General features: G+C 49.9%; 2 protein-coding genes across 8 annotated transcripts; both read right to left on the reverse strand.

Annotated features, from left to right (window-relative positions):
* Positions 1–1,174: 1,174 nt before the first annotated feature.
* Positions 1,175–12,384, reverse strand: FANCG (FA complementation group G). 5 transcript variants are annotated; one of them, XR_010622432.1, is made up of 15 exons: positions 12,200–12,384; positions 11,996–12,083; positions 10,507–10,638; positions 10,007–10,200; positions 8,854–9,007; positions 6,808–6,938; positions 6,191–6,337; positions 5,209–5,369; positions 4,896–4,962; positions 4,150–4,487; positions 3,939–3,994; positions 3,300–3,437; positions 2,291–2,423; positions 1,990–2,187; positions 1,622–1,710 (listed from the first exon to the last, which is right to left on the reverse strand). XR_010622432.1 is itself a non-coding variant. In XM_065740049.1 (14 exons), exons 1-14 carry the CDS (start codon positions 12,371–12,373, stop codon positions 1,593–1,595), a joined length of 2,031 nt encoding a protein of 676 aa, XP_065596121.1. In that variant the 5' UTR covers positions 12,374–12,384; the 3' UTR covers positions 1,175–1,592. The 5 variants fall into 5 exon arrangements, 4 of the variants coding, with proteins under 4 accessions (XP_065596121.1, XP_065596123.1, XP_065596122.1 ...); XM_065740049.1 differs by lacking the exon at positions 1,990–2,187 and having other exon boundaries at positions 1,175–1,710; XM_065740051.1 differs by lacking the exons at positions 1,990–2,187; positions 12,200–12,384 and having other exon boundaries at positions 1,175–1,710; positions 10,507–10,930; positions 11,996–12,130.
* A 1,160-nt stretch (positions 12,385–13,544) lies between these two features.
* Positions 13,545–27,409, reverse strand: PIGO (phosphatidylinositol glycan anchor biosynthesis class O). Of its 3 annotated transcripts, XM_065740065.1 has the most exons (11): positions 27,390–27,409; positions 26,059–26,552; positions 24,637–24,780; positions 23,625–23,748; positions 22,530–22,689; positions 21,629–21,802; positions 18,750–20,322; positions 18,085–18,288; positions 17,575–17,780; positions 16,766–16,836; positions 13,545–16,211 (listed from the first exon to the last, which is right to left on the reverse strand). In XM_065740065.1, the coding sequence occupies exons 2-11, from the start codon at positions 26,549–26,551 to the stop codon at positions 16,091–16,093; spliced, it is 3,270 nt and encodes a 1,089-aa protein (XP_065596137.1). In that variant the 5' UTR covers position 26,552; positions 27,390–27,409; the 3' UTR covers positions 13,545–16,090. The 3 variants fall into 3 exon arrangements, with proteins under 3 accessions (XP_065596137.1, XP_065596136.1, XP_065596139.1); XM_065740064.1 differs by lacking the exon at positions 27,390–27,409 and having other exon boundaries at positions 26,059–26,626; XM_065740067.1 differs by lacking the exons at positions 13,545–16,211; positions 16,766–16,836; positions 27,390–27,409 and having other exon boundaries at positions 17,646–17,784; positions 26,059–26,694.
* Between the last annotated feature and the right edge of the window lie 71 nt (positions 27,410–27,480).

Raw genomic sequence — 27,480 nt, forward strand, 5'->3', positions numbered from 1 at the left:
CCAGGCAACACGGGCCAGGCAGCCAATGGCAAAATTCCGCCAATAGGAAAATCCAGGCGAGAACTCCCGCCTCGACAGCAGTCCGCCTCGCTTCGCGATTGGCTAACATTTGAGCAGAGCGGAAGCGAAGTACGGAGGCTGCAGCCAATGAAAAGGGCGGGGGCTGGTGACTGACAACTCGGCGGCCGTCGCTGGTGCGGTGAGCGCGTCCGGGCTCTGCCGGGCGCTTCGTGCGTGGCCGAGTGCGTGGCGGTGCGTGCGTCGTCACGGCGGTGAGGGGAGGCTGGGCTTCTGCCACTTGGACGTACGGAGGTCTGAGTTGTTTTGATTGTTGTTTTTTTTTTTCTCCCCACTCTAAGGGATTTGGGGGCAGTTCTGGAAGATTAAACTGCGTGGGTTGTGGCCTCTTAAGGAAGCACTGCGTACCAACCTCCTCCATGCACTGTACCACTTTCCAAGGCTTCCTTTATTTGGGCTCCTGTGCTTCCCATTTCCTCCCAGGGGGAGCAGGAGCCCCAGCACACCCCCGCAGTTGCATAAGAGGCCAGAAGAGCAGCCCTGCTGGCAGCCCCTCCCTTGTTTTCCCTCTAGATGGTTATGAATGTTAATTACTCAGTACTCCCTTCCAAGGAGCCAGCTCTCAGTTAGGCACCCTCTCTTTTTAGACCCAAAGGTGTAAGGTGGGACTGAGGAAGCAGACTGCTGAATTTAACCTTTCCCACCAATGGGCAGTTTCAGGCCACAACCCTTGAGCCTTTTCTGTCTCAAAGGCCAGATGCTTTCCGGCACTGACCTGACCTGTTTGCTGACGGCTCTTCATATTGGAGGGTAATAGCTGCTCCTGCTCACTTCTTCATTCTTTAAGGTGGCGGGACTTGAAAAAACAGTTATGGGACCTTCCTGATCCTAAAATGAACTGCATGAATCACAGCACTGAGCTACTTCACCCCTGCTTGCTTTTATAAGGTACCCATGACATCCACGCAGCACTGGCGCCATGAGCCCCAGGGATGCACACACATGGGTCTTAGCTGCCTTTGCTGGCTCGTGCACCACATAGGACATCAGAGCTCAGAGCAACATACTTTAGCTTCAGTCACTTTTTAGGCTCCAAACTGTAGTGACCGAGTAGAAAATTAAACATACAAACCACAGGTATGACAGGTATCTGACAACCTTTTGTTTTATAAGAATGTCTGGCTTTTCCATCAGCTCCGTGCAGCACAGAGCTGGCCTCAGCCGGGTACAGTAGCACAGCTGGTATTTTCAGAAGAACATATGCAACTCCACACCTGATATCCCACACTCTCAGGATATGATCCTCAGACTCACAACTGCTCCAGCAGTGTCAAGGCCGTGATCTTCACTGCAATGGTTCACTCAGAATTGCTTGAGGAAAGAAGTCCCAGAAAAACGTGCATAAACTAAATAGATCTGAGGCTTTCCTTAGAAAAGGAAGTCTACTGTTTCAGTCTTTTGGGAATGCACTTCTTTCCAAAAGTCACTTCGAGTCTTGGAGGAGTCCTTAACAGCCTCATGCCACCCTGATACAGCGAAAACTTCAGCAGGTGGCAATGAGTAGACTGACTGCATTACCTTGAGGAATCCCGCCTTGTTGTCCTGAGGTAATCTTCTATGCACCTAGCAAGAGATTCATTCTGTGGGAAGGTTGCCTGCTTCACACATGAGTCCAGGTACAAAGGGAAGTGCCTGAAAGAGAAGAGAGTGTTGCAGCCTTAAGATCTGTGGCATTCCCTCAGCACAGTCTTTATATACTAGACACTGCACTGCACAAAGCCCCCAGTTCTGACACCAGTCTTTACTCTCCCATTTTGCAGTCTCAGAACTAGGCTTTAGTTCTGGGTCTGCTCCTTTGTAGAGCACCTTAAAGTACACACATGGGGAAAACTCAAGTTTTCAACTAAGATGGGAGATTAAGGTTGGATGTTAGGAGGAAGTTTTTCATTCAGATGGTGGTAACACACTCACCAGAGGTTGCCCAGAAAGATTGTGGATGCCCCATCCCTGGAGGCATTCAGGGCAAGGCTGGATGTGGCTCTGGGCAGCCTGGTCTAGTGGTTGGTGACTGCCCACAGCAGAGGGGTTAAAACTAGATGATCTTTGAAGTCCTTTTCAAACCAGGCCATTCTATGATTCTATATGATTCATTCAAGATGCAGGTGCAGGCTAGGAGAAGCCAAGTTAAATTGTTCACACAATTTAGAACACAGGCTCACTGCTGGAGCTCCTGTGTGTGGCCTCTTAAAACCCTACATGTCCCACTACACACCTTCCCTGCCTTTCCTGCTGCCCATCTCCCCCAGCAGGGCTCTCCAAGTACTTCTGCCAGTAATCAGCAGCCTCTTGTTTTCGGTTCAGTTTCCACAGCACTTTCACCAGGTAGAAGGCAGCAGTTGGGTCATCTACAAGACACAATGAGGGATTCAGACCTCAGCAGGGAAAGAGCAGGCCCCATGTAATGCTGCAGAGTGTTGCACAAGAAACATAGATGCCAGATGCAGGAGCTGAACATGAGGACAGCTGGTGTAACAGGAGAGGAGACTTCCCTGGCTGTGTCACAGGCTGTAATTAACCCTGGCACTGGAAGCCAGGACGGAAGCCAACATAGATGGCATCAGTCCTGCAGCACAGCCAGCCACTCCTGTTTGGACACAAGTTGGAGTTTTTCTTGCAAACACATTTGCAGTCCCACTGCATGGTGCTGGCTAAGAGAGAACCTTGGTCAGGGCTGGGACCACCAGTGTTGGCAGATCCTGCTAAGAATCAGACCCCTACAGCATCTCAGCACTGTTGGAACACTGAGCAGCAGAGGCTTGCAGATGTCACCTCAGAGCACTCAGAGCGCTGTGCTGGCTCTGCATCCTTCTCCTGAATCAGCCTCTGAGCTGCCAGGTGTAGACAGGCACCTTCTTTGGATGAAGCAAGACCCTGGCTATCCAGCTGTTTTGTTCTAGAAAAGTCAAACCTTCTCTGGGAGGAAGCTGACCGTACTGGGTGTGGGAAGGAAGAACTGAAAACTTTCAGGCTGTCTTAGGGCACTAGTCGTGATCAGGGTTCTGATGTATTCATCATGCATAGTTTTGGTCTGTTTCTCTAGCAGTGAGCTCACCAAACTTCAAAGCAGCACCTCGAATATGTAACATGCCAGTAGCCCTTGACATTTGGATAAGCATGACCTAAATCATGACATCTTTCTGCTGAAGTCATTAAAGCAGTACAGGAAAAAAAAACAACAGAAAGTGAAAATTCTCTGTTTCTCATTAAAATGAGCCTCTTACCTGGTGAGATCTGCAAGCCATGTTGGAAATCCAGCAAGGCTTCTTTGTGCTTCTCCTGCTCCAAAAACTGCATACCTCGCCCGATCAGAGAAAGCAACCTAATCTTCTGAAGAACTTTTACTTCTGGCAAGAGACTGTCTGTAACAGAAAGATGCAGGTTAGCAGTAAAGACAGGTGACATCTGCATGGGCTGCTCATCTTCCAGCCCCCCTGCTGCAAAGTGGCAAAGTCAGGACTGCTGCCAGGCTGGGAAAGACCAGGAGGCAGCAGAGGGTGTCACTAAAGAACACCAAGAGCTTGGTATGTCACATGCCTACAATTTAACAGTAACCTCGGCAGCAGCTTGGCATTTGCCTGCTCATCTGCAAAATTCATTCAAATCTTTTCCCTGAAATCCAGTATTGAGAAGCTTTCCAGTTCACAATCCATTTAACTGTCAACTATAATAAGAGAGAAGAAAGCAGAGCCAAGGCCAAACCCTACTCCAGTGAAACTAGCCAGTATTTTCAGTGTGGCACAGAGCTCAGCATACTACAACAAACACCTCCTGCCAAAGGTAGCACCGGGGATGCAGTCTTTTACCTGCCATTGCCACGCATAGATGCAGACAGCCAAACACAGGTCCCACACAATGCCTACCTGCTGGTTCAAGACCACGCCCGCAAGGCTGAAATCTCAAGAGCTCATTGAGGCACCTGCAAAATGATAGAACAGAAGAACTTCAGTGACATGTCTTCACTAGAAAGTCAGCTGCAAGCTGTCACACCAGCCCCCAGCCTGATCTGTGCTCTGCTCATACAGGCATTATAGCCTGCTACAGAGACTGCTGCTCACAGCGTGACATTGTTACCTGCTGAACTGTGTTATGGCCTCCTTGCCCTTGCCCAGCTTGGTCCACGCCCAGCCCTGGTGCAGGTACGCAGCTGCTCTCCACGTGAGGCAGCACAAACTCTCTCTCTTCTGTGATAGGAGCCCACCAGCCAGCCCAGTCCCCAGTGATGTGCACTCTGGCTGCTCCAGCTTCTCCTCAACTTGTACCGTCCGTGGGATCAGGTTAGTTGTCCGGCTGATGACCTCCTCACACACTGTTAAAGAATCCTGATGCCTTCCATCCTGCTCCAAGGCAGATGCTGCTTCCAGGAACACCTCAGGGATCCTAGGCAGAGGTGAGCCACCATCTAGGGGTACCTAGTGAGCAAAGGTGATAGCAGTGCTAAGACACAGCCAAGCAAAAGGACCATGCTTACTGGGAACCCAGAGCTGCTGCCTAGCAAAGCTTAAACCCATCACCAAGCCACTGGAGTCTGCTGCAGGAAGCAAGTGTCAAGCAGCAACAGCTCAGAAGTCAAAAAGGCAAAGCCCCACTCCTAAAACAAAGGGCATCCAAAACCAGGCCAACAGCTGCTCCATACAAGAGGGAGCTGTTTCTTCAAACAGTAGTGGCAAACAGCCTCTTGTGCAAATCCAAAGACAGACAGGCCAGAGGTGCCAAACCCTAGTTCATTTCCTCCATATCTCGGACTGGACTCTGAAGTCTGGAGTCAAGCTGTGAAGTCTGGGCCAAGGCCTCATCTTCCAAGTCACCAAGATACCTGCCTGTTGCTGCAGCCCCTCCTGAAGCAGAGCCAGAAAATCCAGGTAATGTTCCACTGCATCAGCCACCCTGCAGAAGCAGGACAAGTGTTGGAAAGAGCAGGATGAGCCCAAGAAGTGCCAGCAGCCAGGCTGAACCTGAACTGTCAGCTTGCAGGCAGTCCTTGCACTGTACTCACTGTAGTTACAATACCTACAAATTTAGCAGACCTACAACAGCAGTACTCAAGTGGATGACATCCAGGAACACAAATAAATAAAACCACAGATCCCAAACAAGTAGCATGATTGCAAACAGACTAGAGACAGCTATTACCTCCCATCCTGAAGACACCTTTGTGCCAGCAGGTACTTCACTTCAGGGGGGTGGCGACGGCGAAGGAGAGAAGCTAATATTGGTGTGCTGACAAGGAGATCTGTTCGGATTAGAAAGTATGGACTAGAGGAAGTAGATGATGGAGAGTTTTTTTCCAGAGCCTGTGAAACAGGAACAGAATATACAGTCAGCACAACCCTGGTCAAGTCCCAAACAGCTGCAATCACTTTTTATTTCTGGCATCTGCAGATGTACCCAGACAAGCAGAAGTAATGCATCCCATGTGCACAACATTCTCACTACTGCACAGCCACCTTCAGGAAAGAGAAGAGCAAATCAAGATTAGAGAGAAAGGCTGATTGGTACTCTCGACACAACATCAGGAGATATATAAGACCACATACCCTGAGCACACTGTGCCCCTGGTTTTCAGTTCAAGGTGCTCTGAGCTGTCTGGAACAGAAGCTCCCATTGCAGCCACAGACCTGGTTAGACCAGATCTTGAGCCATTATTAATAAGAGATTGCTCTCCACAGCTGTGTTCATATGTGACACATTTCCAATAGCTGAAGAGTCAACTCATTGTTTATGGCTGTGACCTACTCCTCCCAAGCAGATCAAGGTTGCAAGGACTGACTAATGTACACCTCACAGCCACAATCTGCCTTGAAAGGCCCCTTCACTAGACACTTTATTAAGAGACTGATACTCCCTGACAGTAGAAAATAACCTCCCAAGCCACTGCAAATCTGAACTAGGACTCAAAAGCTCTTGCCACATCCAGCAGCTGAGTGCCAAAGCAGGAATTCCTGACCAAGCTGGGCTCCTTCCTGTCAACCGATGAATCCAGGGAAGCAGTTGCTGAAGGCACTGAATCTCCACTTTAGGGAACCCCTCAGAAAGCAGAAGCATGATTGAAGGTCCATGCAAGCTTTGCGAGGCAAAAAAAAATAGCCAACAGAACTAAAGGAAATAGGCATACCTCATAGAGTAGAGATAGGGCCTGCAGTTCCGCATCTGTTTCCCCCAGTTCCTGGTACACCAATGCTGCATGAGACAGGGCAGGATGGCACTGGAAGTCTACCTGGAGGGCCCGCTTCAGGTGCTGAAGTGCTGTCTGAGGCTTGCCCTAGGGAGGTGAGAAGAGGTGTATACTGCAAGGACATCTCACTGACATCTTCACAATTCCACTTTGCTTTTCCAATGATCCCCTCTAAGCAAAGGCAAGTACACTCATAAAGGTTAGCCCAGCAACTCACCAAACCTCCTTTGCACTGTCAAGCTCTCTCACAGAATACATCCCATCCCTACAAGGCAGCACGCTCATATCACTAGTCCACAGCACTTCAGACTCCCTCTCTGGAACCATTTTTATGAGCTTATCTTTCCACATCAATCTTTCACATTCAGACAAAAGCCTTGCCTCTATTTTGCAGCTGCCAAGGAGGCTGAATTAACAAGTATAAGTTATGTTTGAAACTGTGTATTCTGTAGCACACAAGGACCACACAGAGGCAATATGGACATTAGGCCAAGTTTCCCCACCCTGCTTTGGAGTGCTTCCCCTTTCCCCACCTCGGAGAATGGCTTGGCCATTACCATTCGCTGAGCACAGCAGCCGAGGCAGACGTAGATCTGGGCCAGGACCCTCCTGGAGCAGAATCCTCCTGCAGCCTCCTGGAGGAGGCAAAGGGTGTTGGGGAAGTTCCCAGCTTCCAGCTCTTGCAACCCTAGGACAGATCCAATATCTCAGCTCTGCAGCTCCCCTTCCCATTCAGCCTTTCCCTCAAGCAAGCATGTGTAGACACCCTTCTCATTCATCCCTTGCTTATAGATCTGCTCCCACAGCCTCCTACAAAGAAAACAATCCCATGGGTCTAGATGTTCTCTACCCAATGTGCCCTTTCTGTCCCACAGCCAGAGACTTGCCTGAACCACTCAATCACTAGCAACACATGGCAGGATCATGCCAAGCTACCACTTATTGTTTGACAAGGTTGTAAAAGAACAAGACACTCTATGGAAACATCTAATAGAAATAAGAGCAACTTCCAAGTCAGTATACAAATATGCCTGCCTATGACATATTCACATCTGCCACCTCCTTGTTGGAAGCACTGTTAGCATCCTAGAGACTTTTGAGAAGTTGGTGGTCACCATCTCCTGCCCTTCCTGCTTGCACAGAAGAGCTCCACATCAGCTCGGAAGAGGGGGTTGGACACTGTCAGGATAGCCAGCAAGCAAAAAGCACAACTAGGACAGAATGCAGCAGTCAGATGAGATTGATCTACTTGAACTTGTTGAAAGCATTTGACTCTGTCCTGCACAATACTCTTCTCTCTTATTGGATACGTGGACTTGATGAACAGACCACTCGTGGACTGGATGGATGGCAGCACTTAAAATAGTTGCAGTCAACAGCTCAATGTCCAGATGAATACCAGTGACAAGTGGCATTTCTCAGAGGTCTGTACTTGCACCAGTGCTATTTAACATCATCGTCAGTGACCTGATCAGTGGGACTGAGTGCATCTTCAGCAAATTTATGGATAACACTGAGCTGGGTGGTGTAGTCAATGTGCAGGAGGGAAGGGATCTGTACAAGAGGTGAGCCTGTGCAAACTTCATGAAGTTCAACAAGGCCAAGTGCAAGCAGCTGCACCTGGGTCACAGCAAACCCAAGCACAAATGCAGGATGGGTGGAGAATGGACGGAGAGCAGCCCTGACAGAAAGGCTTTTAGAGCACTCTTCGGTGAGAAAATCAATATAAGCTGGTGATGTGCACTTGCAGTCCAGAAAACCAACTGTATTCTGAGCTGCATGTAAAGAAGAGCAACCAGCACCTCTTTTACAGTGAAGACTGACAGAGCTTGGACTGTTCAGCCTGGAGAAGGTTCATTGCAGCCTTCCAGTATCCTAAGTGGGCCTGCAGGAAAGATGGAGAAGGACATTTGTCCTAGATCATTGTGATAGGAAAAATGTTAATGGCTTTAAACTAAAGGAGGGTAGATATAAATTAGACATTAGGAGGAAATTCTTAACTCAGATGATAGTGAGGCACAGGGCCAGGTTTCTCAAAGAAGCCCTGGAGCTTTCAAGGCCAGATGGATAGAGCTGCAGTCTGGTAGAGGATGCCCCTGCATACAGCAGGGAGGTTGGAACTAGACAATCTTCAAGATCTATTCCAACCCAAACCATTCTATAAATTCCGCTCTATGAAGTTATATAATTATCTGCACAATAGCTTTGCACATCTCCCACAGCACTGTAATCCAGAAGGAACAAGGTATTCATAAAAAGTAAGGCACCCAAAGACAAACAAAAGAAAGCCTCCTGCCAGCCTTTCATTTTATACAAGGTCACTGTGGATTCCAGACACCAACCTAAGCCACAAGATAAGCTGAAGAAGAGAGAGACTTAGCTGGGCGAAAAATAAGAAGATACACTGGATACCAAATAGTAAAGTTGAGGCCCAAAGACTGAGTCCAGGCTTGTTTCCAAAGGAAGAGAAAAGAAAAGCCCAATGACTGGTACGTTTAAGAAAAGCAACCAAAAACAAGGCAGTGGGTGCATGGAAGGAGGGCATGCTGTGACAAGTGAGCAGAGGAAAGAGTGGCAGAAGTGACCACTTCCTCCACACAAACCTTGCAAGAAGGCAGCTGCAGTGCACAGGGTCTCCTTCAAGTCCTCAGAGCTCTGTACAAGAGAAACGGAGGCCTCCTCGGCAGGTGCTCTCCATGCCCTGAGAAGGGTGAGAAGCTCATTCTTCTCTCCAGTGTGGGGAGCTTTCCCTGGGTCCTATGAACACACAGAGGAGAGAAGGCAGGGAAGACTGAGGAGTTGTAGGAAAAACAGACCTCGGGGTACTGGAAAAGAGAACACCCACTAAACCCTTCCCAGTGTTCTAAGTGGAGGAGCAAGGTCCTTCCACCTCCTCACTTCAACGGGATTCTACTCACCACTGTGATTCCTGCCTGACCTGGGCAGCACCTCTCCACATCAGCATGAGGTATAGCCAGAGGGACTCCCAGGAAGGCAGGTCTGAGTGCTGTCTGAAGGCATCTGAAAAGGCAGGGACTCCTCCCATAGCATGCCCCTCCTTATCAGCAAGAGGTTCATCTTAGCCTCATTACTTACAGCTTGCTCTGTACAGACTGCAAGTCTACCTGCAGCCCCATCACCTGCCCCATGCTGAAAGGTCCAGGACCTCTGTGATACATTAACAAACTTGAGGCTGTTTTGGGTAAACTGGGATGCTAAGGAGAGGATTCATCACAATGACTGGGAAAAACTATTTCAGATCTGCAAATGCTATGGAAACATATGCAGAGTAGGCTTTATGACAAACACAATATTTATGTCAGCTCTGCATCCTTTAGCAAACTGGCAGGTATTTATTTTGGTCTGTACAAATATAGGTACGGCACAAACTGATGACTTAGAAACTCACAGTGACAGCAAGAAAATGAAATACGAGCCCAGGCTAAATAGGGCTTCTGGCAGCAGCAAGCAATTCAGACACTTCACTTTTAGGCAGAGCACACAAACTGGCTAATGCCCACCCACAGGTGCCTTGGCTGCAAATGATGTGACTTGCCCAAAAAAGCTTCAAGTGCCAGCTGCAGAGTTAAGCAGGCTACAAGAATTGCAGGAGACAAGGGGCAACCTGCTCAAGAAATCTCCAAGGCCAAGAGAAGATGGCTAATTCACACTTCAGAGCTGTAGGGGTGGCACAACAGGCAAACACTACCACACAGCAGTACAGGAGCTGCTCAGCATGCATCCATGCTCAGATACCTCAGCATTGCTTAGGAGCTTGAAGAGGTCAGTGATATTCTGCAGGCAGCTAGCTGCCAGCCACCATGCTGCCTGCAAGGCCCCAAGTCGGTGCACAGCTGCCAGTAGTTCCTCAGCAGTTACTTCTTGCAGTACCTTCTGCCACAGCTCTTCTGTGCTAAGGTCCTGCCCAGACGTTCCACAAGCCTCCAGAACTGAAAAAGATAAGCCAGAAATCAGTGAGTTTTCTTCAAACCCACCATACCATAATAAAAACACCAGCTTGCTAATGTTACTGAAACTTGGCTAGACAATTGGCATCTTATGTAGGGAAAACTCTCAGATCCCTTAAAATTTCCCTTTTTGCTGCAGCCAAGACAGCCACACAGCTGCAGATCATCCACAGCCACATGCAGCTCTACCTCCTCCATTCCTGGCACAGCCAGTCTTCCTTATTCAAAGATCCTTCTCTTCTGACTAGTCACAGTACATCACTAAAGCACAGAGATATTTACCCTTACCCCTAAGGAGTCCCTGGCGTATTTCTTCTGCTTCTCCTTTGATTGCACAGTCAGACGTTCCCATAACAAAGAGCAGGGAGTTGTAGAGGACAGTAAGCTCCAGAGGCATCATGGGGAGCGCAGGTGGCAAGCCTGTAAGCAAATCCAACAGGAAACTGATCTTCCTTTTCATGGCTTGAAAAAGCCCTGCAACCACCCGTGCTTTGTGAAAACTGAAGTTTCCTGCCAAATATTTTGTTGTTGTGATGAGAATCTACAACTTGAGGATTGCACGAACTAGAGTGACAGCAGATGCCACCCACCTCTGCAGGTGCCAGCAATGATTCAGCCACCTGCTCCTCTGGAATTCAGATACTGCAGCATCCCAGGCCAGAGATCTTCCAGCACTTCCAACAGCTCACCAAAAACATGCCTCCTTCCAGTACTGATTTAATATCTTCATCAGATATCCCCTGCACTGTCTCTTCCCAGGTGATACCACAGGGCAATCTAGTTGCTCTGTTCCTTAAATCCTCCTAAGAGGATTGCTCTCTTGTCAGGTTCTCTCTATAGCCCACTTACATCAAGGAATCATAGTTGGAACAGACCCCGAAAGGTCACCTAGCCCAGTTCTCCTGCAATGATCAGGAACACTCAATACAGGCTGGTTTGTTTAGCAATAGGGACCAGTATTTTAGTGTAAGGATCGATATATTAGAGTTTAGCAAAAGGAATCAACGAGTGCTAACTCTAAAAGGTTTTATTTCAACTTTGCTTGGTGTGCAAACAGTCTTGTTTTCTCTTAAGTGTGCTTCACAAGAAGCACTGAAGTTAAAACAGACTAGTTATCTTTGCATTGTACTGGTTGCAAGGATGTTTTCCTAGGATTTCATGCACATGGAAGTTGCTCATTGTGGTCTAACAAGCAATGGAAATTTGCCAAACTGGGGAAAAACAGACAAAGGTCAGCCAAAAGTCTCAGCAATTACAATTAAGCTAATGGTGGAAAAACGGGGTCAAGTAGGTGGACATACAACCACACTAAATACAACTGCGCATGCCCAGAGGGACATTAGTATATATTAATGAGTTCTTGGAAAAGAATGAATATGTATGCCAATGTACTGCATATGTACGTACATATTGTTTAAACGTAGAACCTGAACTTTGAGAGAGCACATTTGTTTGTCAAGCCACCCAGTGTGTACCATAAGGAAGAAAGGAATGCTGCTTTCTAATGTCACACTGCAGTCAGAGATTTCTTCTCAGATTTTGGATGACGCACCTACAGCTCCATCAAGTACTCAGAGCCTCTTCAGCCTGACTTTGAACATCTCCAGGGATGGGGCACCCACCATCTCCGGGGCTGGGCCTTAATCCCTTCCCGTCTTCAAGGCAGCAGGGAACGCATCACACTGCTCCCTTCAGCTTGCCCCAGGGGTAACAGCGTGGGAACGCCCCGGCTCTGGGTCCGCAGCGGGCGGGAGATCAGAGCAGGGCCGCCACTCACCCCGCATCCGCAGCAGCAGTTCCCCGAAGGCGTCTCGCAGCTGCCGCGCCACGGTGGCCGCTCCTCCGTGCGCCGAGCCCCGCGCCGCCTGCAAGGGACACACTCACCCGCCGGCTCCACAACGGGGCCCGACCTTCCGGGCCAGTACCGGAGCCGCGCGAGGCAGCCCTGGGGAGGGAGAGGGGGACGAGGGAAGTACCGCACCCGCCATCGCTCGGCCAGGGCCTCGCACTCGGCCGCCCACACCTGCAGGCAGCCCGGCTCCGGGGCCGCCCCGCACCGGAGCCGCTTCATGGCCGCCGCCGCCCGCGCGCAGCTCTGCTCCCGCCTTCCCGCCCTCCTCTCATTGGCCGCCGCCCGCTTACCCCTCGCCGCCATTGGGCGGGAGATGGCGGTCGCCGCGGCAACGAGCTCGCTGAGCGCGAGCGCAGTGGAAGGGGCGACGGCGGCCGAGAAGGCTCAAATCTCGTCGCGGTGCGACGCGGTGCGCTTTCCTGAACATCACGGGATCGTTAGCGCTGGTAGGGACTTTTAAAGGTCTCCTAGTCCAACTCCCTTGCAGGGAACACGGTCACCTGCAGCTCAGACAGCTCAGAGCCCGGCCGGGCCGAAGCACCTCTGGGTTGCATTGCTTTGCACGTTCCCACCCCTGAACCAGAGCCCTGCGCTCTTGAATTGTGGCAGTGACGGCCTGCTTTAACCCTGCCTCTCTCCCACGGACATCCAACCCAGATTGCTCAGGGAGAGACTTGGGGCCTGGGGAGGCATTGAGCAGTCAGGAGAGAAGGAAAGGGCAGGACATTGCTGCTCCCACTCGCGTGCTTCAGCTCTAGGAGAGAAGCAGCCAGCTGTGGTGACACTCTGAATGGAAGAGTGCAAAGCAGAGCCTCCTCCCCCAGCACGCCAGGTTTCTTCCTCTTGGAGCAGCGCACACCTTCCACAGCACGCCCTTTGTGGTTTTAAATGAGCACGCACAGCCACATTTTTTCCACCACCAGCAGCAAGTCGTGATTCCGAGGTCAACAAGCTTATCCCCAAAACACTCAGAAGAACAGCAGCCAAATGATTAGCTCGAAGGCTGTTAGGGAAGGCCAGTAAAGACTAAATACACGAATGAAATAAAATAAGAGCATCTCCAGCCCTTGGAAAACTTAACTCTAAATTCTTTGGTGTAGTAGCCAGTCTCCCTTGGCAGAGCAGTCAGTATAAGGCCAGTTCTCTGTCCTTGGCATCACTGCAGTGATGATTACATACCTGTAGTTTCATTACTGCAAATAATAAATCCAGGTGATGTAAAGTTTAAGCTACATCCTTATCCCTCTATAAGAGGAGTCAGGGAATGAGGTTACAGTATTTCTAGAGAGTAGACTGAAGCATGAGTAAGTGTAACAATTTGTCAGAAGCTCACAAGGGAGCCTCAGCTTTTGACCCAGGCTCAAATCTACTAAAACACAACATGGCTAGAACAAAGTCCAAATTCATACTCTGCAATGGGGACTGCCACTGTCTAGTCATTCTCTGGCAAGACGTGAGTTTTTACACAGCTGCAGCTCTATCTCTCTGCTCTACCCCAGCCTCCAAGGCCACAAGCCTCTGGTTCCACAGAGCTGCCACAGCCTTGGAGGCAGGGGGATGAGGAAAGGATGCTGCACTTAAAAGCAGGCAGAGGAAGGTTTGGCAGCATGATGACAGCTGCTGAAAGAGGAACTAGCCCCAGAGGTGGGAGAGAACAAAGCCCAGGGGCCTGGGTGGCTGCAGCAGAGATCTCACAGGCCAGTTATCACAGCATTAATGACCTTAAGGACTTCTGCCAACACAAACACATTCAGGCAGCAAGGTCCTGACTGGGTTATAAGGTTAGAACAAGGCATGTGGGGGGCTCCAGACTTGGAGATTAGTAACACATTATCTAATGTCATGTTAAATGAAGATTCACTGTGTAGTTGCTACTTCCATCCCTTTCCTTCTTTCCAAACAAAAGCATTCTCATCCCTCGGCATTACCCCGCAATACCTGAAAACCCTTCAGCCACCAAGGAGTAACAGTATATAGTCAATAACTTATTTAAAGAATGATGAAACTGCTTAAGCCTATCTAACTGTAAGCTGCACTCTTTCTGTGCAGCTCCCAGCTACACGCTACTGCCTCTTTCCTTGCACCAGCACTGCTGTATATGCAACCAAGTTGCAGCGAGCCAGTCAAGGTAGTTTTTTCAGCTACAAACCCATCTGTGGTTTTGTCAGGTGAAATTATGCAAGACAGGACCACAGAGGTGGAGAAATGCAAAGCTGAAGAGCAGAGGCAGTAGGATAGAAGCTGGCCAAGCAATAGAAGTGCAAAATTAGAGCAGTATAAGCCTCCCTGGAATGACCTCCTGACACCTGAGCAAGCACTACCACCCAGGCTGGGCAAAAGACAAAACTAAACCTGCCCTCAAAGGACGTTTTCCACAGCTACTGGGCACTTGGGACATGACAGTAAGAACTCAAACAATCAATGAGGTGGCTAGACATTTTCCCTAGGGCCTTCCAGGGCAGAGATGAGGAAGAAACTGGAGTTATACAGGCAGTCTCTCTCAGACTGAGTGAGGAACTCAAGCACGAGCAGTTAGAGTGCATGAGTCAAAAAACCAAGCAGGGACCAGAACAAAAATTGAAAGAAGAATCCCAGGCAAGCAGTTCTCAGCTCTTTCCAGAGGGAAAAGAGTTGAAAAGTTTCATAGCACCAAATAATGCCACACAGTGGTTCAGGGCAGTAAGGAATCACAGCTCCCATCAACAGTGCCAGGGGAGTTTAACTGGAATGCATCCAGGCAGCAAGATCACCTTCTTTCACCTCTGCTCATATAGATATACATCTGACAGCACACAGTCAAAAGCAGGTTTGAGATAGCTCACTTGAAGCAGAAAACCTCATGTGGAAAAGCAAGATCAAGAGGGTGATAAGCACCCAGTACTGATGCCAACCTCCACAGTGCCTAGGATGCCATCAAGGTGACAGAAACCCCCCAGCACATACACATATATCAGTGGGTTAGGCCACCTTGCAGGAGCTGTCCCCTGCTCACAAATCTCAAGCAGCTGTTCTCAGCTTTCACCAAGGTCAATCCTGTGGATAGCTTCACTAGATGCCCCTTTCCTCCTAACATGACCCAGCACAAGGGTGAGTCAGATGCTCTGTCACTACATCCTGCTAGCAACTAGCTGTTCCCAATCAACTACCAGGCATCCTGCAGCATGTACTCTGGAGGAGACCAAGAGCCTTGGCTGCTACAGTCCTGACTATGTGGACAATGCAGGCCAAGGCTGAGTGGAGAGTTCTCAGTGATGGACACAATTTGCTCTGCTATCATCTTCCCAGAAAACTAAGCCTGCTTCAGGCTGTTCAAGAAAGCTCAGTCTGCTCTACCCTGCCCTTAGTACTGTTTAGGAACATCACGAAAACAGGAGTGAGTAAAAGGCAGGAAAGGCTCAATAAGACAAATGAACTAGCCTGACAGGAGGGCAGCTGTAACCAAGACCCCAGGAACCATCTGCTAGCATAATTGTATGCACTTTGATTCCAGCATGAAAACTGAGCACGCAGAGAGAAGTGGTGGCTGTAGGACCCAGCAAGAGGGCAGAGCTAAAGTAGCCTTTCCTCTCTATCCCTCTTCATCGGGCCCCTTCAAGAGAGTCAGTGTCTCTGCACAGGCAAGATGATGCTCTCCAGGCACATTGCAGACCACTGCAGCCTACTAGCTGCACAGCTGGGGCAGTTGTTGGGAATGCAGTAGCAAGACATCCTGCTGTTGTTTCCCTAGAGAAGCACCTCAGGACTCTTGCTGCTTGGCTTCCTCCTGCTGCTAATAAATGCACAAGATTTCCAACCTCAACCACTGAGAAGCATGCTCCCTGCAGAGCATCACGATGAACAGGGAACAGCTGGCACTGGTCCTTTTGCACACCACTGAGGCATGGAGAGAGGAATAATCCCAAACTGCTGTCGGCAGGCACCCATTGCTGATGGCTGTCGTACCCCTCCTGGTGCTAGGGAATCAGGGAGATGACCACAGCCTTGGCCGATGAGCAAGTCAGGCTCCCCACATCTTCGGTGCTACCTGAGCTGAAGCTGGCTGAACCAGGTGCTAACGGCACAGTCCACACGCATGACCAGGGAGATCCCCAGCAGGAGACAGATGCTGCTCACCATGAAGCCCAGAGACTCAAAGAGGAACCTGAGAGCAGAACAGATGCAACAAGGTATTACGCTACCTGAGTACCAAATAGATTGTCTTCCCTGTCAGTGAGAGACTGGTAGCATCACCAGTCCTAAAACCTGGATTATGTTTGATCCTCAGCAGTGGATGCTGCTTGCAATCTGAAAGCCAAGCATGCCTTTGGTCCCTTGCTGGCTTCAAGGCCATTCACGAAGACACTCAAGTGGAGTTTGGGAACCCTCAGAGGTCAAGGACACCCCACATGCCAACTGTCCCAAAAGTTTGCATCTCATCTGTCGTCTGGTACACTACCTTTGACTCTCTGCCATGAATGTTCTTAGCTTGCAGGTGGGCTCTAGGTGTCCTTGAAAATCAAGGAGAACCTACTATGCTCTAGTCTGAGTCCAGCTTCTGAACATGAAGCAGTCAAGGACAATCCTACAGCCATTACTAGGAAAAAGTCATATAAGATCGATCACACCGTCACTTAGAGCATTACTGGCTACGAACTGCAGCCAAGACATCAGCGATATGAGCCTTCACCCAACATCAGAGTAACTCCTTAAACTTACTTTGGGGCAAAGACCTTCCAGACCATAAGGTGTCTCCTGAGGATCACAGCTGCACACACACAGGCCAGAAGCTGTTGATGAGACCAGGAAAAGAAAGTTACAAGTGACGCTCTGGAGAGTCCTTCTGGGCAAAAGGTTCATATCTGAAAGTGATACAGAACTATGCAGACCTAAGAGGCCGCTACATCAGAAATTAGCATCCCAAAGAGGATTCCCTCCCATCATCAGATCAGGAAAGACAAACAACTTGTGGTGCACACAGCCCCTCCAAGGAAAGGGCTGGCTAAGGACACCACACAGGAGAGCTCCCACTATGGCTAAGCTGACATAATCTTTCAGCGAGAAGGGCATTCATGCACAGCCTCCTGGTCTCACACTGTTTCTGGTCTGACCATAAAGGAAAATGACTTGAAAGGCTAAACCCCAGAATGTTGCTGACTTCTTTCACAGGATTAGGTTTCGGACATTTATCTCCCTACACCACCATGATACCAGCATACACAGAAACCAAAGATGATGCATGACTCAGAAGAAGATGAGAGGGATTACAACCCTGCATTTCCTAACAGATATTCCAGGCAGATGGAAATGAAAAGCAACCTAAATCTGTACTGCTGCTTCCATGCTGGTGTCCTTCTTCTAATTGTGTGGATTAAGAAGAGGATCTTTGCATGTTTCTCCACCAGTAACTCAACATTTCACCGCTGGGACTGCCTCTGACCCATCTGAGCCTCACCTCATGTCAAAGTGCACCATGGTTCTTACTGCACAGCATTATTCTCACACAGCCATCCCACCTCAGACCATACCTGCACCCCAAGAACAAAGAGGTACTTCAGCCCCAGCTGCAGCAGAGCAGTGGAGAACTTCTCTGGGGACTCCCGCAGTCTCATCTCCATCATGTGTTCGTCCACCGTCTGCTGCAGCTCCCTCTGAGGATCCCTCTTGGACTTCTTCTTCTGTGAGCTGGGCATCTCACACACAAAGGGCCAAAGCAGGAGCAGAGGGCAGCCAACTACCTCGAGGACAAAGGCACATGAAGTTACCAGAGGCCCAGGAGATGAGGAGCAGTCTAGGCTCTGCCGTCATGCCCTGGATGTGTCAGGAAGCATATACTCCAGCTCCAGCTTGCTGGTCAGGCACAACTGCATGGAGGTTGCAAACCACAGGCAGCTCTGCAGCCCCAGAAGGGGACAGTGAGGGTGCTGCTGTTCAGTTGGTGCTGGAGCCTTCACCACCTCGTGCTCCGCCTGCAGACCTCCAGACAAGGCAAAGCCATGTCTGCTCAGGTTCAACGGCCCAGGAAGAAATTGATTTACCTGCAAAGAGGATATGGGAGGCAAACGTGTTGGCGCCCACCAGGACAGCAGGCAGGAGGTTTGTGCTGTGGTCAAGGTGAAAGCCCACAAAGGCTGCATTCCAGTGGATGGCCGGGAAGATGGGCTGATGGCCCGTGGAATAGAAGAACTGGGAAGCAGCAAGGAGCCATGAGATGACTGCAAACCAGGGCACTGAAAAAGGCTCTGAGAAAGAAAGAGAGAGAAACAGAGATCAGCATCAAGGAACACAGCTCAAAGAAACCTACAGGGTTTTCTTTCATGTTTCCCTCCCACTCTTCCGAGACAGAAGCTAACCAGGATGTTGGTATGTGGCCAGGTGCTGCCTCTGCTGCCCACCCTGCTCCTGGACTCCGTCAGCAACAGTGGGCTTGGCAGCTACTCCCAGTTCTGGAAAGAAGTGCTGGGGCAGGAACAAGGGTCCCTTGTTCTCTCACACTGCCTCCATACCGCACTCATCTCTCTTCTAATAGAGGATTTAAGCAGCTCTAAAAAAGCTAGGAGGATCCTACAAGGAGGATCTGTGTACTGTAACTCCCCAGGAGCACAGACTGGCCTCTGCCTCTCCCACTGGAAACAGGATAAGGCTGCAGAGGATAACGCTCAGATTGCACCTCCAAAAGATGCTCCACTGAATCCTGACTCACCAGTGTCTCCTGCGAGGCTTCTGGCACGTGTGTAGATGTGCAGCAGCACAAAGGCCTCCAAGAAGAGGAGTAGGAAGGCAAGACTGAGTCGCTCAGTGTGCAGGAGCATCAAGAGGAAGCCCAGGAGGGTGAGTGCTATGACCAGGGCTGCCGAGTACACACTGCCTAGCCCATAGGCTGCGACTGTGGCCCTGCAGCTGCGACGTTCCAGGCGACTCTTCTCCGACTCCTGCATCCTCTTGTAGATCTGAGGGATGACCTGAAGCAAGTCGACTTTGGAGCTGGGAATCCCCTGGTACGGAGTGACAATGGATCCTGCAGACTCTCGCGAGTCCTTTGCAAACACTGTCATGGGATGGCACAGCAAGAGCAGCAACCCCATAGATGCTAACCCATAGACAGCCCATGGAAAGGCAACAACTGCCACCTGTACCAGCTCCTGCAGCTTGCCCAGAGAGTCCTCAGCACTGGAGGCAACAGCCCAGTAGCAGGCGATGCAAAGGACCACCAGTGGGAAACCCCAACGCACAAAGAGCACAAGGGGGTCTGAGCTGTTCAGATTGCCGTAGTGTCGCAGCCAGCTCCGCACTGCATACACCAGCCCAGCCAGCAAGGCCACACATAAGAGGTAGAAGAGGTTCTTGGCCCGTGTGTTTCTTAGGCTGGCAAGGGGTGGAAGGAAAATGGAGGGCCGGCACTGAGGGATTTCTTCACGGCACTGGTGGAAGAAACCAGAGAGCCGCACACACACCAGAAGCACAGCCACAAGGCACAACAGGTGCCAGCTCTCTTTTCGGTAAGAGAAAAAGCCAAGAGGCTGCTGTTTGGGACCTTCTGGCACAGTCAGGCGACCATCCCAGTGGAGCTTCCCGATCAGCAACATCACCAGTGAGGCCAGCAGGAACGGGGCAACTTGGGCCTCAGCTACCACAAAGCTATCAGAGAACATGGCTCCGCAGCGGAAAAGGAGAATGCCCATGGGAAAGGCCAGCCCCAGCCACACTCGCAGCCTCTGCCTCAGACCAATGCCAGCCAAGGGAGGCTGGCTGCCCAATAAACGGGCTCGCTTGGGATGCCAGCCCCACCAGTGCCAGAAAAAGCCCAGCAGAGATGCTGCAGCTGCCCAGGACAACAGCAGTAGGAAATCCAGCTCCTCCTGGGTGAACACAGAGACCAGCCCACGCAGAACAGCTGTCACCAGCCCCCAAAGTAGGGGGTACAGGAGGCAGCTGCGATAGAAAGAGTCTGACACTATGGCCAACTCCGAGGCCACATAGCAGAGCAAGCAGGAAGTAGCAATGAGGGCACAGCCCCCCACCATACGCAGAGGATGAAAGCGAGCCCAGGACTGGGTGCACACAGCCCGTGCCTGTCGCAGATAGAGCTGGAAGCGGCTGATGAGGCTTCTGAGCTTGGACTCCAATTCTGGAGATGCCAGCACTGCACTCTGCACCTGGGCCAAGAGCTGAATGTGCTCCTCTACAGCACTGGAGAAGAGCTCCTGCAGGTCCTGGAGCTGCTCTGCTGGCAGGTTCTGAGCCACTAGAGAGTAGGAGTGCAGGAAGCGGTCTACCTGCAACGGGAGAGAAGACACAGTGTCAGAAAGCAGTGCTGGGAAGGAGATTCACTACCATCTTCCTCACGTTAACCCTTCAGAGTTCGAGCAGTCTCAAACTGCCAGCCCCTGCAAGGACAGCCACATTCCAAGGTGCATCATCTGGGACTGGATACTCAAATGCAGGACATGACTGGCAGAAAACTCGATCCCTCTCACACAACATTTCTGTCCTGACATCTTTCAGCCACCCAGTTCCTCACCTGTTAATACTACACATCATTAAGGGTTCACACACAGAGTCTTCGGTAACAACAAGGCAAATATGCCCCAGAAGTTCAAGTCATCACCAGCTATTACTATTAACCCAGTGCCAACTTTCACCTTGTGTTGTTGGTTTTTTTTTTTTCCCTGACAACAGACATCAAATTAAACAGCTTATAGTAGATCAAATCAAATTGTTCACTCCTTTTGACAGGTACATTAAGCCACTGCACTAAGGAGAGCTCTTTCTGCCTTCTACTTCAAGACCACAGGAACAGAGCCAGCTATGACCCCAAAGTTGCAACAAAAGTCTTATGAGTGTTTTGTAATGACTTGCATTAACAAGTCTTGCACTCTGTAAATTGTTTCTTCTCTGTTCCAATTTATTCTCCATTATTACACGGTGTTTCTTTTATTCAGTACTTCATTTACTACCATTTTCCTTCTGTCACTTATCTAGAATAGTGTTATAGCTGACATCACTTCTCCTCCCAGACTGAAGAAACATCAGAACACCTACATGTACATCTCAGTCTCCATTAAGGAAAGTGTCATCTTCATCCTTGAGGAAACACCCTTCCCATCAGCTTCTCCAAGTAACCAAACTCACCTCTAACCACCTGGGACCTCATCCTCAAGTAAATAACACCTTCCAGATCAGTATTTTCTTCAACACAGCACTCGTTACCAAGTGCTGAACAGGTGCTTCCCATTTGCATTTGGAATATGATTCTGTCTTACACTGGAGCAAACACTGCAAGCAGGTAACTCACAAATTTCTCTATGAAAGATAATGCCATATCACTGTCTCACCTATACCAAGCAGAAGAGGTATGTGCCTAAAAAACTTTTTCCTCTTCCCTTTAGTTTAGCAGTAAGGCTTGCCATAGATGCAGTACAGTCTACCAACCTAGCTTCCAAACAACTGCCGAAGCACCTGGCTGAAAGCAGCTCCCAAAAAGCTGAATGCAGTGAATGCCCAACATGTCCAAGAGCTAGGACCACACAACTGACCCCTGGCACTACCACAGAACTGCCAGCAAGTCTTTCCCTGCCGTACCTGCTTGGCATTGATGTGATAAACCAAGAGCTGCTGCAAGGCTTCAGACACAGTGTCACTGTCCCCGGAGAACAGCTCAGCCATCACTTCCCCAATGCTACTGTAGGGAATGGGCACACCCAGCAGCAGGGCCACAGTGGGTACCAGGTTCACCTGGGGAATGGCCTCAGGCTCCTGGAGAGACAGGGGAGGAATAAGACATTTGGAAAGGACACAGCAACACACAGTAGACTTTCACTTGGGAGAGCAGATGATGGTGAGGCATCTCTACTAAGGGGAGATACTGGGAACAACAAGGATTAAAACACAGGGGAAGCTCAACCCTGCCAAAAGTGTATGACAGAAGATGCCTGCAAGTCCTTGGGTCTGGCTTTCACTGTCTAATAGCTCCTGTGACCATACACAAACACACCTCACAGTTGGAGGAGCCTGAATACCAGCCCCACAAACATCACTGCACTGCCTCCAAAGCTGAAGGTAAATGTCACTCCTGCAGACCCTTTCAGGAGGAATAAGGGAGTGGGAAGCTGCCTGCCCTGTCACGTGTATGCTGCAAACTAACTGGCGAAGACGTAATGCAGAATTGGAACAGTTCTGCAGAATCTGCTATCACTCTTCCTGCAAACATGTTTTTCTCAATCAAACTTGTCTTACAAAAAATACCAAACTGTATTTGACACAACCTGATATTAATTAAATTCAGGTATTTTGCTGAGTTAATTAACTTCGGTTATTTGCAATATTTGTCAGGTTTTCCACTCTTCCTTCAGAAAAGGTGACAGACTCTCTGGCCCTCTCAATCTAAACAATCCTGATTGAGCTGTTACATTCTGTATCCCACAAAGCAGTTTTTGCCCTGGACTCCACCTCAGGAAGTAGCAACTAAGGTTCAGCTCCTTACCTCAGGAGGATCAGTGCCAAACAGGGGTGTTTTACTATACACAAACAGTGCTGCATTCACTTCCCTCTGGCTGTCACCACCATGGTCTCCAGTCTCTGTCATGCCATGGTCGCCAGCCACCAGAAGGAGAGTGTCATTCCCCAGGTGATCCACCAAGGACCTGTCAACACATGTAAGGAAAGTCATCAACCCCTAGGAGCACAGGTGCGAGAGGATATGTCCCTTCTGAGCCTGACCATATGAGAGAGGTGAAGCCCATCAAAGGACCTGAGCAAAACTAGGTGCTGACACAGAGCTGTAGCAACTAAACCAGGGACTGGGACAACAGATGCTCCAAAAATGAACTAAAAAGTTGGAGCATTGAAATAGGGTGGACTGATGTTTTCCGAATCTCCTATGAGCATTCATCAAGGCCTTCACGGATCTCTAAAAAGAAAGCAATTCAGAAGGATGCTCCCAATTTCAGGCTAATCCCACGAGGGTCTTATCTACTGCAACAGAAATCTCCTACTTTTAAGGATGTGGGATTTGTCCCTGAAGAATGCAATAAGTATGACACAATGTATACATGCTCTCAGATGCAGAAAGGCAAGTTACTCCTTACCTGTAGCAGCAAAAATGAAATCCGTTCCAAAAGTCAACAGCCATAGCATTTCAGCTTCAGGCATGGCTGTGTATGCAGAATTTCTGGATTCCATTCTGCCCTCTGACACAAAAACACAACTAACAGACCTGTGCAGTAAATGCAGCGTTCTCTAGTCAAGGTTCTCCAAGCACTTCTCAAACATTAACTAGGTCCCAGTGTGAAAATCTCTATTCTTAAGATGCAGAAAGTGAGGCTACGTCACTTGATATTTGCTTGAGAACCAAGGGTCCACGATCTGAAGACAGCCTTAGCTCTGAAATCAGACTCTGTTCTTAGCCATTCCCCCATGAACATATGTCTGCATAGATGAGACTGTCTAATTGCTGGGGTCACAGCTACTACTGGTCACACCCATTCTCCCTGGAAACAGGGTTTCTGTATCCATAAATCCCGCTAGATTGGCTAAAAGCAAAAACCAGTTGGTAACCTCCCACCACTGTTATAATCACCTGAGCATCTCATTCATCTGGGTGAGCTTCTTGGCCATTTCAGGATGGTCAGGTCCATGTTTGTGCCCACAGTGGTCCACACCAAGGAAGTGAGCGATCAGCAAGTCCCACTCACCCCCATTCACTGCAAAACAAGACAAGTCTTATCACACAGCAGCCAAGGATTCAGAACATGCTCTACTCCTGGATCCCTCTGCCAGAGCTGTCTGGCTGCCTCTGGAAACTCTGCTTCTTCCCCACTTGCCAAATTAAGGGGATGCTCAGGAAAAGGAAAATCCAGTTCTTCAATGAAGATATTTCAGGTTAGACTCATCCATGTGCCTCTCTGTATCCCATGTGGAACGTGGGCCTGGCATACCATTGCTGTCCCCAGCTAGGAGCATATCCCTCCCTTCTGCTCTCTCTCAGCACATGAAAATCAATATATTTGCAGTTATGTGACAAACAACAAGGCAAAACCTCTTCACCTTCACCTCAAAAGATCATTGGAACTTTGACTTAGTCTTTTATACAGTTAAAGCAAAGAACATTTCCCCTAACCTAGGTCTCAGAAAGAAGTCTGAACTAACATAAAATTCATAAATCAATCTCTCCCTTCAACTTTTCCAAGACTGGGAGCAGCAACATGCCATTGCCTACCACTGGGTGGCAGAACTACTGGATTTGTCCTAAATCTCAGCCAGGCAGCCATGTAGGAAAGTAATGCAAGAGGAAAGAGCTGCTCCTCCTGGCTGTGTATTTCTAGGGCAGATGTAGAAGTCAAAATTGCAGCCCGGTCCTATCAATCAGACCTACCTCCCAAATGGAGAAAAAATATTTAGAGAAACAGTCTACGGGTCCTCAAAGCTGGCTTATCTGTGGAAATTCAGCTAGAATACTTTAATCCCTGGGCAGCAGACATGAGTGGGTGCGACTGCCCAGAGCTATCATGTAAAAATGCCTCAGTTCTACCCCAGGCTTGCAGTAGGAGCCCTGTAAGGGTTAGACTGGCCTTCAGGAAAGAGCTACTTACCAGTCGGATAAAGATACTGCAAGATCCCATTGTCCACAGTGTGAAGATCCTTCACATTGAAAGAAGGGAAGAAATATGAGCGGAAAAACTTCTTTGGGAAAAGTCCTTCCCAAGTATCATCACCCATGAAGACCACTCTTCTTCCTGAGGCAGCAAGAAATGAATTAATGAGAGTAGTAAGCTCACCTGAGTGCCATCATTAACCACACTGGTGCCAAGTCTGGGAAGATCCAGGTCAGGTGCTGGATCACTGGCTCCTCTAAAATCCATAATAAAAGCAACTGAAACTTAAAATCAGCACCTGGTTGCATGAGAGTTTGAATAAAGGAAGCGATCTGCCCTCTTCCTATGCCTCTAAGAGCCCTCAGCTCCCAGTACACCAGCACAAACTCATTAGTCATCATTAACCTCTGCCACATCACCTTAGTAGAAAGATGCACAGACTAACCAGGCCAAAAAGTAGACAGTTGTTCGTTTGTATTATTGTAGTACTGAGCAGACAGTGCACTGCCAAGGGCCCCATAATCCAACTGTAAGACACAAGACAATAGATAGCTACTGACAGCAGGTGATCAGAAGCTGAGTCCTGGGCTCAAACTTGAAACACAAATCTGGTGGGTTTTTATATGCAGACAAAGCAAGAGCACGGATGCTTCCCATTGCCCACACTTTGCCTGTCCTTGCCATGCCTGCAACCAGCCACACCTCTGTGTTTTATGAGCCTCTCCAGCCTCACAGCAGGATCCATCCACCCCACAGCTTAATGCTGTGGGCACAAGGTCTACCAGCATTTTTGCACTCTGGTGACTTAGGGCATTTGCATGCCTTGCTCACACACAGAAACACTGCCTCATCCCAGACAAAAGTATGACTGACATTTGTAGCACTCTGAAGGCATTCTGGCCCTTGAAGAAAGTCTTTCTGGGTAACACAAGACAGTGTCATCTCCTCCTAACAAGAAGCTCTTTACTGACTCACTAAGCACCTCCAGGCAGTGCTGAACTACACAGAAAATGTGGCAACACCTGCAGATAGGTTCCCATACCATACTTGGCTTTAGCTCCACCCTCATCAGGTGTCTCACCTGACTGCCAACAGACTTGCAGTGCCCTTGGCTTATCAGAGCCACTCCTGGTGGTGACCTTGTGACAGGCACCACTAGTACAGCCACTTCCACACGCTTCTCACCATCTCTGAATTAGTCCTAAGCCAGACCTCAATTGTTTCTTACTGCCAATGCAACTCAGAGGAACCCCACCTGCATAACAGTTTCAGCCAAGTCTGGGGTAGGGTGAAAGAATTAGCTGACAGGCCAGAAATGTGCTAAACATCACTCTTAACTGGGAGAGAAGAATAAAGGTCCCACATGAGCACTGCTGAGTGCCGTCTACGTGCCCTACTCTGGCTGGACACCACACATACCATTCTGCACCAGCTGTGCCAGCAGGTTGTCCTCCTGGATCGCATAGGTGGCAAAGTTGCTGCCCACATCAATGAAAGTGGGCAGTGAACCGGTGGTGAGGCCCTTGATGCGTTGCATGGTGGCAGTGGGAGGATCAGCTAGGAAGCGGTAGAGGCGGGCATGGTGGGGCTGGGAGGTTGCCAGGTGGTGCAGAAAACTCAGCTTATTCTCATAGGGCAGTGGGTTGACCTTGTCTGGGTTAAACAAGGCAAATTCAAAACGGAGGGCATCGATGATAACAAGCACGACCTTGGGAAAGCGCTGGGGCACCCAACAGGAACCTGGTGGGAGGCTATGCTTGTCCCATGGTGGCGGTATGAGTGGGTCTGAGCAGGAACTGCTGTTAGCAAGCTCAATCCGTGTGAGCAGGAAGCCACTCATGAAGAGCCCAATACCAGAGAAGAAGAGAAAGCAGACCCAGGCCAGGAAAAGCAGAACCGGCCACCGCTGCATCCTATGAGGAAAGACAGATAAGCTCAGTTCCCAGTGCTCTACCTGAGCCAGGTGATGCATCCAAGCCAGCACCCATCCCTGGCCAGCACTCTGTGCACCAACACTTCTCACAGCCCCCTGTCCCCAGCTTTCCTCATAGCCACCAGCCACCACCCTGTGATTCTGTCCCGCACCAGTCAGTACCACAGTAACACCCCTGCTACCACCCCCTGCAGAGTAACCCCTTGTACGCTCCCCTGCTGCTGCAGTCGATCCCCTCCCATTTCCAGCTCCCTTTACAATGTTCAGCCACTCTATCAACACCCCCTGGCACCGCACAGCACCCCAATGCTCAGCCAGCACCTCATGCCCAGATCTCTATCCTACCCCCCCCCCCCCCGCACCTCCCTAGCATCCTGACTGCCCTCCTACCTCAGACACCCCGCAGCCACTTTCATAACGCCCAAGCTGCTGCCTAAGCCCCAACACCTTGCACACACCCCAAACCCACACCACACCATCCTCACATCCCCTAACCCTCCCAATAACCCCAGATCAACCACAGCTCCCTCTGCCGTTGCCCTGCACTCTGGCATCTCCCACACTCCAGTGTTCTTCTCCGTGCCCTTCATTCCACTCCTGAGCCCTCGACCCCCCTCAGAGCTCCCCCACCCCTCTCAGACCTCCGGCCCCACAGCTCTCCCCTCGTGTTTTCCTCACCGTCCCGTCGCTGCCACGCACTCCCTCAGCACTTCGCCACCACCTCCCCCGAGCCGCTCCAGCTGTCCTCAGTGCCCGCATCCCACTTCTCCCCCCGGATCCCTCCCAGCCCCGCCACGCTGCTCCCCTCTCTCCTCACCTGCGGCCGCCGCGGCCCGGCCCGAGCCGCCCCGGAAACGCCGGCGGCCCTAGAGAGGCGTCGCGCGGCGCTGTGGGTGCGACAGCGCCCC

The sequence above is a fragment of the Cyrtonyx montezumae genome, unplaced genomic scaffold (genome assembly GCF_038088225.1).
Source record: "Cyrtonyx montezumae isolate F1298 unplaced genomic scaffold, pur_monq_1.0 scaffold_25, whole genome shotgun sequence".
Taxonomy (NCBI): Eukaryota; Metazoa; Chordata; class Aves; order Galliformes; family Odontophoridae; genus Cyrtonyx; species Cyrtonyx montezumae.